At 38.0% G+C, this 17576-nt stretch overlaps 1 protein-coding gene across 2 annotated transcripts in view; it reads left to right on the forward strand.

The window, feature by feature from the left end:
* AADAT (aminoadipate aminotransferase) overlaps positions 1-15943 on the forward strand; it is a 30577-nt gene extending 14634 nt beyond the window's left edge. For both annotated transcript variants that reach the window (XM_008060676.1, XM_008060675.1), the window contains exons 4-13: positions 726-800; positions 6513-6722; positions 8627-8692; positions 10123-10205; positions 10598-10694; positions 11597-11658; positions 12488-12552; positions 13760-13866; positions 14373-14474; positions 15400-15943. In XM_008060676.1, the coding sequence (XP_008058867.1) occupies positions 726-800; positions 6513-6722; positions 8627-8692; positions 10123-10205; positions 10598-10694; positions 11597-11658; positions 12488-12552; positions 13760-13866; positions 14373-14474; positions 15400-15441 (909 nt within the window). In that variant the 3' untranslated portion in view covers positions 15442-15943. The remainder of the gene's footprint in view (positions 1-725; positions 801-6512; positions 6723-8626; positions 8693-10122; positions 10206-10597; positions 10695-11596; positions 11659-12487; positions 12553-13759; positions 13867-14372; positions 14475-15399) is intronic.
* Positions 15944-17576: the final 1633 nt, after the last annotated feature.

Here is a 17576-nt window from a genome sequence, read left to right on the forward strand (position 1 = left end):
CTCAAAAAAAAAAAAAAAAATTCTTACTTGTCTCTCCTGGTTCAAATGTCTACATGATATGGTCTCTGCTCACTTTTTTTTTTCTTCCTGAGTTGGAGTCTCACTGTCACTCAGGCTGGAGTGCAGTGGCACATTCAAGGCCAACACAGCATTGAACTACTGGACTCAGGCGATCCTTCCCTCTCAGCTTTCCAAGTAGCCAGAACTACAGGTGTGTGCTACGATGCCCGGCTAATTTTTTATTTTATTTTATTGTAGAGACGAGGTCTCGCCAAGTTGCCTGGGCTGGTCTCGAACCTGCAGGCTCAGGCAATTCACTCTCCTCAGCCTCCAAAATTGCTGGGATTACAGGCTAAGCCACCAAGTCCAGCTTCTACCCACTTCTATATGATCTCACCCAACCTTCTCTTTTCACTCCACCTCAAGCCACAGAACTCTTTGCATTTCTCAAGATGTAACTATTTTCACCCACCACAACTCATTGCTGCCGCGATTGCTTCCTCACTCTAGAGGCAGAAATTAGTAGATGAAATGGTGATACCGTGGCTCACAAAATACTTATTATTTGGCCCTTTAAAGAAAATTGAACAAGTGCAACTCTAGAATCATGTGAGCTCAAACTAAAAAACAAGGTTCTGAGCACTAAAAAAAAAAAAACAAACAAAACAAAAACAAAAAACAAAAACTAACCTATGCTAACAAGATAACTCATGCCTCTTTTTTAGGTGTTTGAAATGATTATTAACCCTGGAGATAACGTCCTCCTAGATGAACCTGTTTATCCAGGAACACTTCATGCTGTGAGTATACTTTTTTTTTTTTTTTACCAAAGTTAACTCTCTTGTGATAAATAAGAAGGAACCATTGTCTTTTCAGAATTATCTATCCACTGAAAAAATAAATACTGTACTGTAGACAGGAGACTCTTAAATGATACATATAAAGCACGTCTAATGTACCTTTTTCTTTATACATTTCTTTTTAAAAATCCAAATGTATAGATGCTAAAATTTGGTTGTGTAAAATAATAGCCAATGGTTTTTTACTTGAAATGTATCTTAATTTTCAAAACTTTATTTTTTTCATCACTATATTTTATCATCATGTGCCTAATTACAACAGGGTATATGTCAACTTACTATAATTCTAAACTAATATGGTATAATTAGGACTTTCCACTCTGGGTGTTAAATCAATGGAACTATAGTATCTGGAATGAGGAAGCTGATCATCTGACTCTCTGAGGCACTGGTCAGAACACACTGCTGAGAGTTGTTTGTTTGGGGCACTCTACTTTAGGATAGAATGTCCGCTTGCAAGTACATTCAGAGAAAGGCATTTTGAGTATATAGGGAATTGGATGCTGATGAATGGTTTTAGGAACTAAAGCTATTTTTCCCAAGAAGAGAAGGCTTAATGGAGACATGCGAACTGTACTCAAATAAATAAAAGTTAGCTATGTGACAGAAGAATTAGATTTCTTTGTATATGACCGTAGGTTATTATTACTGGAACCACAGGGAAACAATTTCACTGTCGTATATGAACTTTCCAACCATTGGCCTTACCTGACTTTGTAGGGAGGTGAAGCATTGTCTACCACTGCAGGTTCTCAAAGTTATTCTCAACTGCTACCTAAACAAATACTATAAAAGCTTAGAGTAGGGGGATTAACTGACATAACCTTTATACTCTATTGATTCTAACTTAATGGGTTCTCTCTTTTATTCAAATTTCATGTTATTTTTATAAAAAATAAAATAGGGCCGGGCTCGGTGGCTCAGCCTGTCATCCTGCGCCTTTGGGTGGCTGAGGTGAGTGGATTGCCTGAGCCCGCGGGTTCGAGACCCGCCTGGGCAGCGAGACCTCGTCTCTACAATAAATCAAAAAAAATCAGCCGGGCGTGGTGGCGCATGCCTGTAATTCCGGCTACTCGGAAGGCTGAGGTGGAAGGATCACCGGAGCCCAGCAGGTGAGGCTGTGGTGGCCGGGAGCGGCCACTGCACTCCAGTCTGGGTGACCGAGTGAGACTCCAACTCAAAAAAAATAAATAAATAAAATAAAATAAAATAGGAAGCAACATATAAAACAATCATACTTACAATAGTATCCAAAAGAATAATTACTTATGAGTAAATCTAACACAGGAAGTAAAAGACATTTACATTAAAACTGTAAAACTTTGCTGAAAGAAATTAAAGAAGACCCAAGTAAATGGAAAGATATCCTCTGTTCATGAATTGAAAGACTTAATATTGTTAAAATGCCAATACTACCCAAAGTAATCTACAGATTCAATGTAATCCCTATCAAAAGGCCAACAGCCTTTCTAAAAATAGAAAAGCCAATTGCCAAATTCATGTGGCAGTCTAAAGGGCCCAACGAGCCAAAATTATCTTGAGAAAGAATAAATTGGGTGAACTTACACTTCCCAATTTCAGAGTTACTACTACAAAGTTACAGTAATCAAAACCATGATTTATATTAATACCTTTATACCAGGTACTGATTTAAGATAGGCATATAGATCAATGGAATATAATTGGAACTCCAGAAATAAACCCATAAATCCAACTGTAAACAAGTGTGTGAAGACCATTCAATGGATGAAGGATAGTCTCTTCAGAAAATGGTGCCGGGGCAACTGAATTTCAACATGCAAAAGAAAGAAATTGGACCTGTACCTCACACTGTGTAAAAATTTAACTCAAAATAGATCAAAGACCTAAATATAAGAGCTAAAACGAAATCTTTAGGAGAAAAATGAGGGTGTATCTTCATGACCTTGGATTTGGTGTTGAATTCTTTTAGATCTGACATGAAAAACATGAGCGACAACAGTCAAATAAATTGAACTTCAAAATTAAAACTTTTGTGCACCTAAGGGATGTCAGGAAGAAAGTGAAATAACAGCCTAAAGAATGGGAGAAAATGTTTGCAAATCATGTATCTGATAAAGTTTTAATATCCAGAATATATAAAAGACTCCTACAACTCAATAACAGAAAGACAACCCAATTTTAAAATGAACAAAGGGTATGAATAGACTTTGCACTGTAGAAAATATGCAAGTGGTCGATAAGCACATGAAAAGATGCTCAGTATCATTAGTCATTAGAGAAATGCAAGTCAATGCACAGAAGCTGCATGTGAAGTCTGATTATTTGGCAAGACTGAGGCTTGGGGGGATTTTTTTTTTTTTTTTAAGAACAATGCAGACCAGGCACCATGCCTCACACCTTGTAATTCCAGCATTTTGGTAATGCTGAGTCAGGAAGATCGTTTGAGGTCAGGAGCTCAAGACCAGCCTGAGCAATAGTGTGACACCATCTCTATTTCAATGTATAAAATAAAACATTTTTTAATAAAGGTTTTGCAAAATGGAAAAATGCAAATCAAAACTACAGTGAGATACTACTTTACTCCTACCAGGATGACTATAGGTTGGTGCAAAAGTAATTGCAGTTTTGCATTGTTGAAAGTTGCCATTTGATACTGGAATACATTCTTAAATAAATGTGGTTATGTTATACATCATTCTGATGTGCATTGCTCGATTATTTTTTTGCTAGTGACTTAGTACTTGATGTTTATTTTATATTTATTTTAGACTATGAAAATGATGTTAGACAAAAAAGCAAAGTTGAACGATTTTCTTACTCAGGTTCAAAGTGGGTCATAAAGCAGTGGAAACAACTTGCAACATCAACAACACATATGACCCAGGAAATGCTAATGAACATACAATGCAGTGGTTCAGGAAGTTTTGCAAAGGAGGTGAGAGTCTTGAATTTGAGAAGCATAGTGGCTGACAATCAGAAGCTGATAATGACCAACTGAGAGTAATCATCGAAGCTGATCCTCTTACAACTACATGAGAAGTTGTAAGCGTCAGCCATTCTGTGGTTGTTCTTGGGAAGGTGAAAAATCTCTATAAGTGGCTGCCTCTGGAGCTGATGGAAAATACAAAAAAATTGTCATTTTTGAAGTGTTATCTTCTCTTATTCTACCCAACAACAGTGAACCATTACTTGATCAGACTGTGACATGTGATGAAAAGTGGATTTTATATGACAACCGGTGATGACCAGCTCAGTGGCTGGACCAAGAAGAAGCCCCAAGGCACTTCCCAAAGCCAAACTTGTACCAAAAAAGGTCATGGTCACGGTTTGGTGGTCTGTGGCCGGTCTGATCCACTACAGCTTTCTGAATCCCAGTGAAACCATTACATCTGAGAAGTATGCTCAGCAAATCAATGAGATGCACCAATAACTGCAACGCCTGCAGCCAGCATCGGCCAACAGAAAGGGCCCAATCCTTCTCCATGGCAACATCAACTGCACATTACACAACCACTGCTTCAAATTTGAACGAATTAGGCTCTGAAGTTTTGCCTCATCCCCCGTACTCACCTGACCTCGTGCCCTTCAACTACCAATTCTTCAGGCATTTTGACAACTCTCTGCCGGGAAAATGCTTACACAACCAACAGGATGCAGAAAACGCTCTCCAATAGTTAGTTGAATCCCAAAGCACATATTTTTATGCTACAGGAATAAACAAACTTATTTCTCGCTGGCAAAAATGTGTTGACTGCAATGGTTTCTATTTTGATCAGTAAAGATGTGTTTGAGCCTAGTTATAATGATTTAAAATTCACAGTACAAAACTGCAATTACTTTTTTACCAACCTAATATCATCAAACTATATACATATAATATATAATATTTCACCATTTTATATATATGTATAATATATATGAATATATTTTTATATGATATACACATATATATTTCCTCTATTTTTCTAATCATTTTTATCATTACTTTTTAGTTTCCTTATATTATATAAAAATATATAAATATATCCCTTATATACATAAATATATATAAAATGGTGCAACCACTGTAGAAAACAGTTGGTCAGTTCCTCAGAAGGTCAAACAGAATTACCACATAGCCCACAATTCCACTCATGGGTATATACCCCCAAATAATTAGAAACTGGAACTGAAGCAGATACTTGTAATCCAACTGTTCACTGCAGAGTTATTGACAATAGCAAAAAGTGTCCATCTACAGATGGATGGATAAATGAAATGTGTATGGATACAGTGGAAATGCATCCAGCCATAAGAAGGAACAGAGATCTGATACATGTCACAACATAATGAACCTTGAAAACATTTTAACTGAAAGAAGCCAGACACAAAAGGCCAAAGGTGTCATTCCACTTAAGTGAAATACTTAGAATATGCTGAGCATGGTGGATCACACCTTGTAATCCCAGTACTTTGGGAGGCCGAGGTCAGAGGATTGCCTTCATCTGCATCCGATGTGCCCATGCTATACCCTGCCAAGTATTTTTAATATTTTCCCTGCTTGCAACTATTTTATATATCAGCACAACAGGTGCTTCATTTGATTCATTTACGCTGTCAAAAGACAGTCATAAATAAACACCAGCTGGGTGCAGTGGCTCACACCTGTAATCTCAGCACTTTGGGAGGCCAAGTCAAGAGGATTGCTTGAGCCCAGGAGTTCAAGACCAATCTTAGGCTACATAGCGAGACCTCGTCTCTCCAAAAAATAAAAAAAATTAAAAAAAACTAGTTGGGCATGGTAGCACACACCTGTAGTCCCAGCTAGTTGGGAGGGTGAGGTGAGCTGTGATCGTGTCACTGTACTCCAGCCTGGGAGACAGAGTGAGACCCCCAACTCAAAAACAAATAAGCAAACAAAAAACCTACTTCATGAACTAGTTCTAATGATAATTATAAAGGTAATTCAGTCAAAAGAGGACAGGCCATGCTACCTAACAGTGACCCCAGTATAGTGGCTCTTGGCCACAAAGGTTTCTTTCTGTCATTCTATATTTCCACCACAAGATGCCACAAGACCACTGCAGCTCTGTTCCATGGGATCTCCTTTTCAAGCCCCATGCTGAATAGAGGCAGGCTCTGTCTGGAACATTGCTACTCTTAGAGCAGAGGGAAGAAACAGAACCACAGCTGAACCTTAGAGCTTCTACTTAACAAGAACACACACCACCTCTGCACAGTACTAACTGGCCAAGCCTGACCCATAGATGGGACAAGGAAGGATAATCCTTTCTCTGGGAAGGGACAGGAGGGATTTTTAAACAATACTAGGATCTACCCAGGGAACATAGAATTAAAATATCCAACCTCAACCCCCAGGAGCTTAGAGCTGAGTACAGGTTTATATGTTTAAGGTATAAATGGCTGTGCTCTTGGGTAGTGTGAAAAGAAAAACTGCTGAATATGGTGGCTCACACCTGTAGCCCCAGCTACTCAGGAGCCTTAGACAGGAGGATCGCTTGAGCCTGGGAGTTTAAGACCAGCCTGGGCAACATAGACACCTCATCTCTAAAAAAACAACAGAAGAAGTAATGATAAAAATGATTAGAATAAAATAGAGGAAAGAAAAACCCAATGGCACTTACATTTTGTAACCATGTCTGACTTCTGGGCTTTTTTTATGCTCAACAGCTGCAGCCACTGGGATGTAACATTATTAGTGTTGCCAGTGATAAACATGGGATTATTCCAGACTCCCTCAGAGACTCACTTTCCAAATGGAAACCAGAAGATTCGAAGAACCCCAAGAAAAACACCCCTAAGTTTCTTTATACTGTCCCAAATGGCAACAACCCTACTGGATACTCCTTATCAAGTGATCGCAGAAAGGAAATCTATGAGGTATTGTAAAATAATGTGTTCACATAGTTATGTTTATTTCTTTTGGACTTTTTTAGGAGAATACTATGCAAGTTCCCTTTCTTATAACCTCTTGTTTTCAAGAAAGATAATTTTTAATAAAAAAAAAAAAAGAAGAGTCATCTATGCCAAGGGTCCTAATGAACTTAGACATACTAAATTACTACATCTTTCATTAATTGAGATTTTTTTCTTTTCCCTTGATTAGTATCTTAATACAAAATAAAAGCATCCTTGGCCTGATGTCAAACTTTGAGATTATTGACTATTTGACCTCAGGTTTGATTTTTATTACTTCATATTTATGTTTCCTACTCCCTGTCACTCTAAGTTACCAAAAATTCTTTAAAATAAGAGCCACACTCCTCTTTTTAAGATCTCCTTGAGGTACCTATGATGCCTGGCTTTTAACTGTAAACATTTTTTTAAATGTCAAACATACCTTGAGTCCTACAGAAATCTTTGAAAAATAAGAGAAAAGTAGCCTTTTATAAAGTCTCTTTTATGCACTAACCTGCATTCCCCAGCCTTTCACTACAAACAGCTTTTTGGATAAACAGCAAGCCCTCGTGAAACTGTCCACGATTCATCGAGTGAAGGAGACTCATACAAAGAGTTTAGCTGTTGTCTTTTTTTTTTTTTTTCACTTAGAAAATGTCTAGGTTCCAAGTATGTTTTTATTTTTAATGTTCTCCTGGGCTCTGTTCTGGGTTCTCTGTTTACATAACTCCCTAGAACCTCACCCAGCTCTGTGGCAGCAAATTCCATTCTGTATGTGATGGCGGCCACACTACCTACTTTGCCTACCCCACCTCTCCCATGGACACCAGAAGAATGTACCCAACTTCCTCCTGGATGTCTCCACACTGATGTATAACAGACATTCCCAGCTTTATCACCAAGGTGGGACCCTGGTTTCTGCAGACTGCACCCAAGCCTCTCATCCACAATCACCCACAGTCTCCATCCCCATAAATTACGTGACCATGATGGTGCCCCCTTATTCCTCTCTCTCCCTCTACTTTATCCACCCCATACCTGGTCCATCCTGTGGACTCCCCCACCAGGTTTATCCAAGTCCATTTGTGTTTCTGCATGACCATTCTGTCCTATCCTCTAAGCAGCCGCTCGGCCTCATTGGGCTCCTAGGTCCTTCCTCATGCACCCTGGGTCACTCTGGGTCTCTCTTTGCACCACAGCCAGTCACGTCCCTCCCTGCTGACACCTTTGTGAAGCCAGCTTCATGACTCCCCTGTTGACAGTCCTCCGGTTTCTTCCCCATATAGTTGAAACAGAGCCCAGATTCCTTATCTGCCCTGCATTTGAGGACACTGTCCTCAGAACTTATCTTTTGTCATCCCCCCTTCCTGCTACAGCCTAGGGGGCAGTTGCCAGTCATTCCAGCCCTCCAGCAGCCTGGCTGTTTGCTCACCAAGGGCCTTTGCCCTCCCTCATGTCAGTTCATTCTTCCTTTCCAGTATTTGCATAGCTGACTCCTTGCTGCTGCTTAAGCACTGGTGTTACTGGTTGGGAAGTGTTACTAGTGATCACCTGAAATTACCCCCACTACCCCTCAGCATTGCCTGTTGCAATGCCCTGCACAGCATGCCAGGACCCCTGCCTGATATTTAACCTGCTCATGGTCCAGGAGCTTGTGTATATTCATCTTCCCACTAGAATAAATTCCATGAGAACAAGAACCTCTAGTGCTGTGTCTATCTCTGAGTCCCCACTACATAGGACAGTGGGTACTAACACATTCTTAAGCGAATTAATGAATTAATGAGAGAAAAGAATTTTGAATCCAAATGATTTCAATTTTAGATGCTCTTAAGAAATAAATATGTTACTTCAAGGAGTAAATATATTGCTTTTACCTTTTTTAGCTTGCAAGAAAATATGACTTCCTCATAATAGAAGATGACCCTTACTATTTCCTCCAGTTTGACAAGGTAAGTGATGAGGTGAACTTACGATTAGAAGACAAGCTGTTGTACGGATTTGCGCTGCATTTGCTGTTAACTGGGCTGCTGAGTTGGAGCTAATCCACTTTTATGCTGAAACCAAATGAGTTATGACTAGTTTGCCACCACTTCAATCTTCCAGTTTTATCATGGGATGAGTACTTTTCATTGTGGGTCTTACTGCTCTTTCCAGAAATTGCTGACCTTCAGAGCAACAGGGTGGCTCTGTGCTATGCATTTGGGCTCATGGTGGAACAGGGCTGGCGGGTCTCCTGAGCAACACCTCCCAGGTCTAGCTCTGTAAACACCACACCAGGGAAGTGAAGCGGATTCCTCCTAGATGTCCATTCGGTCAACACTAGCTGCCTGGAATGATGTCTGGGAAAGATTGGGAAGCTGTGTTCAGGCTGGAGGAAGTGGGCTGTCCTCTGTCAGTGTCCACCATAGACAGGTGGAGACACATATGTGCCACCCTGTCATCTGTGTCCTGGACCTTATCTGCAGAATGACAGGTGTTCAGATTCATTCTCACTCTATGATAGATGCAAGCATGCATGCTACTTCTCACCACTACTGTTTTCTAATAGACAGTAGTAGTGCTGAGACAACCAACACACAATTTCTCAAAATTGAACTCTGTCTTTGCTCTCAGGGTTGCAAGGAACATTACTTGGATTCAGCTCCCTCTTTTAACATGCTGAGAAGAAACAAAAACTCTTGATTTTTCTTTCCACCCCACACACTTTTATTTTCTTTTTTTTAGATGTGATGAGGTCTTGCTCTATTGCCCAGGCAGGTCTCAAACTTCTGGGATCCAGCATCCTCCCGCTTGGCCTCCCATGATTTCCCTACATGGTTTGCCAGAACACATTTCCACTGGCCTCTTTTCCCACACTCAGCACACCTATGATCCTGTCTTGTTTGTACTACTCTTGAGTCAATACTGAAGTCGGTCTTCCATGTTGACGCCATTCTCATCTTCATGCTCATCTTTTCTCTTTCCAGTTGGTTCTATAGACCAGCATTCTCTCTCTGTACATGCCTGGATGCCGCTGGCCTGCTTCATTTTGGTCTTTATTCCTGTGACCTTCCTTTAAGTCTGTTAATCCTGAACTTCAACCTCTGGGGCAAGGAGGGTCCATTGCAAGTTTTCCTAAATTCATAAGAATGGCATCTGGAGCAAGGAAAGAAGCCCATGCATGTGCTTGTGGCAGAAAAGCCATGAAGACAAGCAGTTGCTAATAAAATTACATGCATCTCTGGTACTTAGTTCATGTTAAAGGGTTGAAATAAAGATAACAAAATATGTGTGCTGTTGTAACTTACCCAAATCCACATCCTGTCCACTTTCTGTGCAAACTAATCATATTGTAACCAGCAGATTTCACAAACCAACAGTATTATTTTTCCAATTTAAGTCCTGGGCACCATCCTTTCTTTCCTTGGATGTTGATGGGCGTGTAATCAGAGCCGACTCTTTCTCAAAAGTCCTCTCCGCTGGGTAAGACCTGTGTCTTTAACTTGAAGCTAGATCTAAGAGAGCTAGAGACTGAATTCAGTATCTTGTAGTTGAAACAATCCTTTTCACTTAAGATGCCTATATTCCACTTTTCTTAAAACATTGGCTTGGTTGTTAACATAGGCCTTTTCTCTCTTTAGATACTTGGCCACTAATCTAAAGTTGTGGGTTTTAGTATCCTCTATCTTGTCTTAAATGTACACCTAATTGTAAATTTATATTTGAAATAAAGAAGTTAGTTTTATGAGAATGTTTTAATTGTCTAGATCATTTGTCCCCAGGTCACAGCTCTCTTCCCAACAAGATAAGAATAGTGGTATGTATTCATTGTTAATATGGAATTGGTATCATGCCTTTTCTTTTTTTGTGTGTAGGTTGAGAATAGGGTTTCTAACTGGTCCAAAACCCTTGATAGAGAGAGTTGTTTTACACACACAAGTTTCGACACTGCACACCAGCACTTTTAGCCAGGTAAGAACAATTTAGAAAATGGATTTGTTTTAATCAGATAAGAATAAAAAAACAGATGACAGCAAGAATCCCAAACCTGTCTAGTGACTCAGTTTGCCCTAATTACAGATGCACTAACTTTGCCTGAAGACGTTGGTTGGAATGCATTTTAATTAAAATAAAGTAAAAATAACTTTGGAAAATGAATGTATTTCTTCACAAACTTTGAGAAATTATTGAATTCATCACTATCACAACCTCACAAATTTCAAGCATAAGAAAAGAATAGAAAATTTTGTGTGGAATAGGTTGCTTGTTGATATTGTACATCTCATGAAGGGCAAATGTCCTTATGTTTTGTCAATTTGTGGACTTGTTTCCATATTTTTGTATCTGTTATCAACAGAAATTCACTATCAATTTACATCATTTCAAACTTCTGTTTTAGATAGAAAATTTTCAAATATGCCCTTTGACTCTATACATCCACTGTATCTGTTTCTATCTAGAGAGGCAGTGTGGTATGGTCATTAGCAGCACGAATCTGGAGTGGGTAGTTGGACTTTGACTCGGGCTCTGTGACCAGCTGTGTGACTTCAGGAAGGTTAACTTAACCTTTGTGCCTTAATTTCCTCATCATTAAAATACAAATTTATGAGATTGCATTAGCTAAAACATATTATATAATACCATAGTGCATGGCACATAACAAGTACTATATAAATATTTGTAATGTTTATTACTGTCATCATTGTTATTAATTAACATTTGTCATGCATCACTAACTATGTAAGCTGGATTCAGCTTATCATATCTTCTTATGGTAGTTGCAAGTAATAAAAAGTGATTTGCTTTTACATTTGGCAAAAATCACATTTTCAGAGTATGAACCACAACATCTGCTGTTGTCTTATTCCTTTCAGCTGATGATCTTACAGCTCCTACACCAGTGGGGAGAAGAGGGGTTCCTGGCTCATGTGCACAGGTACTGCACTGTTGCTGGAATGTTGATGAACAAATGGGAGTTCAATGGACACAGTCCAGGGCACCCAGGGCACTGACTTATTTTTCCTTCCCAAGTATCCCGTGATAGATGGCAGTAACAGTCTTCTGGAAGTCAAAAGTCTATTTTATTGACTCTTTACCTAAAGAGTCTTCTCAGGAGCATGCAAACTATGATTTGAAAGCAGTGTCAACCACACCTGACATGATCTCAAATTCCCACTAAGGCTAACTTTCACTCATTTAACTGATTTCAAGGGTAAACTACGTATACATATGCATATTTTATTTAATAATCGGTTAACTGTAAGGAGCACATGACATGGGATTTGGCTCATGCACAGATGAGTGAGAAATAATCAGTGTGTTAGTACAGGTCATGAGTTACTTTAGTTATGAAAATACAGTACTTCAACATTTAGAAATAAGAAAGACGGGGTATCTCATTCCCAGGCCAGTGGTTCATCAATCCAATAGTATTTTCTCTGATTCGGAATGTTCTTACCCTGCAGATAAGAACTATTATTTTAGACCAAACACAAAGATTGATCCTGCTACTTCTAGTTTCCATATTTTACATAGAAATGATGTTTCATTATCAGTTTATCTAATTTTTTAAATTATTTTTACAAAAAAAGAAAAAGCACAATGGTAAAAAATTTATTAGCAGACAGTCAAACAAATATGTTTGTATCAAGCATTCAACATTTTCATCAAGACAGAAAACCAATCTTTAAAGCCTGGACTCCAGAGCCTTTTTCATCTTTTCAGTCAGCATACTGAGTATATCCTTCCACATTTTCTTCTTCTAGGGTCATTGAATTCTACAACAGCCAGAAGAATGCAATATTGGCAGCTGCAGACAAGTGGCTAAGTGGTGAGTAGGACACGTGCCCTTCTTCATGGTAAACACTGCACGTTATTAAGGAGTGGGCTTACCAAGAAAGTCTCACCCCCTAAGTTATCTCAGAAGTAACATTCAACAAACCTGGGCACAGGACTTCCTATGCATTTTACCTGTCTGCTGCAAAGAATTTGTGATTCAAATAAAAAAACAACTGTTGATCTAAAAAACAACTACCAAAATTTACTTAAAGCTAAATAACATACAAAAAATTTCAGAGTTATTTCCAAATTTTGCCCCAAATAGAAGAGGAATTGTCAAACAAACTATATACTCCTTCTCTAATGAAACTGCACAAAGTCAGGTCTCTTGTGAACAAATTATCCATCTTCTACTCATAAGCCTCATTTATCTGTCTCACATTTTCTATTGCTAATTTTATTGAAGGATGTCTTAGATTTACTTTTCTATTATGAAAGTCAAATGAGTTGCATGTCTTTAATTATATCATTAAAATTATTATTAAAATGCCTTTAATATGAATAGTAGTAAACCAGAAATATCAGTTCCTTATTTCTGTCCTATCTCATTTCCTATGACGTCTTGATAAGAATAGAATTATTATCTTTTTGGTAAGAGTACAATTCTACCATTTTGCATAGTTATGCTGAAGAAAGAGTTTTAATCAACAGCAAGCTTTCTTTTCTAAAAAAGATAGCAATTTTAATCAATATAATTATTCTTTCATCTTGATTTCTCTATCCTAATATTCAGAGAAATATAACACCCACAAATACTTCTGGAATTCTTGAATTTTAAACACTTCTTTTCATAACTAATTATATTCCAGTAAAAACTGTAATCTGTTGGACTTCTAAATGATGTGGTAAATGATAGGATTTATTGAAATGCTGGAAGACTCCGGAAAGAGCTGAAGAATCTCCCAAAACTGAAATAGTCATATTTGTCTAGGTGTGGTTCTGAAGAAGAAGCAAATGATTTCTCCCGCTGCCTCCAGACTGACCACAGTTGAACACACACGTACGCAAGCTGTTGGTCTCCCACCCCTTCCTCCCTCACTGATTCTGAAATGAAACCCAGGACATCAATGTTCAGGGCACATAAGAATATATTTTCTAAACCGCTGTCTCTGAAGGAACGTTTCTGGAAGCGCTGGCTTAAAAATTATTGCTAACATACCTGCCATCAGAAGACATTTATTCTCTCCTGCTGTTTGTAGGTCTGGCAGAATGGCATGTTCCTGCTGCTGGAATGTTCCTTTGGATTAAACTTAAAGGTATTGAGGATGCAAAACGACTGATTGAAGAAAAAGCCATTAAGAGAGAGGTAAAACTGGGAGGTGAGGGTGGAGGCTCCATAAGAAAGTCATACTTTTTCTTTAAAGCCAATGTTCACTTGACTAGAAATGGAAAGAGTTGCCCACAACCTAACTCATAGTGTTTCAGTATTAGGTGTGTTAACTTAAAAGTGTTGTCTCATTATCTGGATTTACTTTTCTAGTTAAGTTAAACATTTGTTTATATTTGTTACAACTTCTACTTTTTAAATAAGCTGTCCTTTGCACATTAAAGCTAGAATTTGAGTGTTTTTCTGTTTCTGTCCATTCATTACATATCAATAAGAGATTGTATTTGCCATGTTTATCATAAACACTTTTCCAGTTTCTGTGTGTTTTGTTGTATGACATACACAATTTTTATATAAATTGTTTTTTCTCCTGTAATTTGTTGAGCTGCTTTTAAACTTAAGACATCCTTCCTCACTCTAAGATTAGGTTTACCACATTTTCTTTTAGCAGTGGTACTTAACTCATTTCTCATAAACTCTCTTAGGTATTAATACTTCCTGGAAACTCTTTCTACACCAACAGCTCATTGCCAAGCCCCTACTTGAGAGCATCTTTTTCTTCAGCTTCTCCAGAACAGATGGATGTGGTGAGTGCATTATTACCTTCAGAGCAACACTGGCTATCATTTTTACTTTTTTGGTGCATGTATTTACTTTGTGAATTAGAACGTGACTTAAGGTTGTCTTGGGTTTCTAAAAACCAGATATTAGTTGACCAATCATGAACTACCATTCAAAGATCCTTTTTAACTTCATTGCTATACGTCTATAGACACATGAGACTAAGTTGGAGTTTGTGGTCTGCATGGATAATTTTTCACAACCTTCTGGACAGTGCTGGGAGAGTACCAGCATGTTATAAGGGAAACCTCTTTCTTTCCCTCATGGAATTAACATGATAGTCATCAGTCTCTTTCTCTGAAGAAAAAATGATGAATAAGTCTCAATTAGAATAGAATTTTTGAATGAATCACAGTTAACTTTAACCTAAATAAGAAGAAGCAAAGAAATAAGATCCTGAAGACTGTGTATCTGGAATCTAAACAGAAGAACTATAAATTGAACAGTGCTGTTAACCTTGAGCAGAGTTTATATGGGTTCTTGGAGAGGGACATCTGTGGTGTGTTCTTTCTTTACTTGTTTCTTCATGTCTTTAAAAATGCTTTTTCTAAGTTCTCTCTGCTTTCTATATGAATAGAGGACAACTGAAGCTATATAGAATGCACATGCAGGTGAGAGAGTATATGAAAATATAATTGGTGTTATGGTTGAAATAGCAAATGATGATCTTGAGCACTGTAAAAACAAATGAAATCCTGGAAATCTTAAGTATTTCTACCCACATTTTAGTAGGTATGATGCATCCTTTCCAGATCAAGCCAATGTTAAACTTGACTTTTCACTGCCTTTTCTCAACCTCAGATAGATATTGTTGGAATTTTTAAAAGTCATAACAAACTTTTCCAAAGTGGCATCATAATTTAATCAATTTTTATCTCTTTTCTATTCTAGGCCTTCCAGGTATTAGCCCAAATTGTAAAAGAATCTTTATGAAGAAGTCAAACTAATCATACTGCTCATAGATTCTTCCAATAAATTATTTCTATGTTTTGGCAGGAAGAAACAGTCTTGGTATTAGACTTACAGATTGGATTTTCTCAAACATGTCCTATCTGTAATGGTGCAACTAGACAATTTTTAAAGTGCCTTTAAATCTATCGGATTTCCAAAGTATATTTATAATACACTTTTGCATTTTAAAAAATTTTCAACCTGTAAAATATTATTTTTATCTCAGATTTTATTATAAAGAACTTTGTATCTGCTATATAATTTCCCATAGTTTTTTTGAGGCTAAAATTCTACACTAAATTGTTTCAAAATTTTAAGGGAATAGTTAAGTTCAAAATGGTATATAATGTTTACCTTTTCTGTTTTTAGGGAAATTTAATGAGAACTTGTTGCAAATATTGTTATGATTTGACCATTACAAATGATTTGTATTAAGAATGCCACAGATACAATGTTATGGCAAGAAATCCCTTTAAAATAAAATTCTGCAACTAAATATGCCTAATGGTATCAGACCTATTAATTCTACCTAAGAAGAGGAGACTGTGGACTTAGGAAAATTAACTACATTGCATTTTCATAATGCTACATAATTTACAAAAACACATTATTATCAATTAGGTAATTTAAATCTACAGAACTTTGAGATTTGGGGATATGCTTTTTTAAATGATTTTCTTTCTCACATTTTAATATCGTTATTTTCCCATCTGATTATTAAAATAATATATGCTCACTTTAGAATTTTCTAACAATCCGGAAAGTATAATAAGGAATAAAGTAAAAGTCACTCACTATCTTGTCCTAAGATAAGTGATAACCTATGTTAGCATTTATCATTCTTCCTCTGTGAGGTTTTTTTATGTATACACATGTTGTAAGTGCAGAACTAAAAGAATAGGACCTCATTGTGACAGTGTATCTTAAATCCCCGGTATTCGTTTTCTCTCACTGTTTAAGAAATTACCACAGTGGTCCAAGATCAGTAATTGTAAAGTTGCAAGTTCCTCTGAGGAATTAGAAAGTTTAAGTCAGTGATATTTGGCCATTGCTTGTGTGTATAAACATCTCCAACATAGTTATTATTTTCCTAGATATCTGGATCAAATGTAACCTCTGCCAAGAACTACAGTTCTTTAGCAAGAATCTCAACCTCAAAGGTCAAAATAGTTGGGCCTACGCCCAGATCCCTATTTCTAAGGCAGCCAGTGGTAATTATGTAAGAGAGGTTGAAGAGACAGGACCTGGAGGAGGCCAAGGTGAGCATCTGACAGTTCTGTGAACGGAAAGAAGAGGAAAGTAAACAAGCTTCCTGCTTTCTTTATTCAACAATAACACAACCTGCCTAGCCTGACACTGTATAGATGAGTGTCTTGCTTGTTGAGATTTTTGTTGTCTGTGTTCTGTTTTTTGGGGGTTTTTTTTGAGTTGGAGTCTCACTCTGTCAACCAGACTGGAGTGCAGTGGCTGCTCCCGGCCACCGCAGCCTCAACCTGCTGGGCTCCGGCGATCCTTCCATCTCAGCCTTCCAAGTAGCCGGAATTACAGGCATGCGCTACCACACCCAGCTGATTTTTTGATTTATTGTAGAGATGAGGTCTCGCTGCCCAGGTGGGTCTCGAACCCGTGGGCTCAGGCAATCCACTCACCTCAGCCTCCCAAAGGCGCGGGATTACAGGCTGAGCCACCGAGCCCGGCTTGTGTTCTGTTTTTGTGTGTGTGTGTGTAAGTTACCATCATAAAGTAGTTGATTCGCAAGTCAACTTATAATCTCCAGCTTTCAGGCAGGTGTTACCCTAACCACCATGACAGCAAGACACTGGAGATAACTTGTTGTCACTTATTACTCAGTATTCATTTTTGTCCAGTGAGATTAGCTTTCTCTCATTAGAAAACTTTAAAGTATCAGAAAAATAGAGACTTGTTCATTGTTTGAGACTTCTGATTCTGGAGAAGAAGAGTAATGTTGGGGATGGAAATGGTTCCTGGAAGCCCTGTCTGCTTTTTCAGCTGTTCCAAGTATCTTGGAAACCAGAGAATGCGTGATGATAGGCACTTTCCAACCCTCTTGAAAACCACAGGATCCATGAGGATAAGTGCTTTCCAACCCTCTTGGA

Source organism: Carlito syrichta, unplaced genomic scaffold (assembly GCF_000164805.1).
Source record: "Carlito syrichta isolate Samal-C Ts95f unplaced genomic scaffold, Tarsius_syrichta-2.0.1 Scaffold304698, whole genome shotgun sequence".
NCBI lineage: Eukaryota > Metazoa > Chordata > Mammalia > Primates > Tarsiidae > Carlito > Carlito syrichta.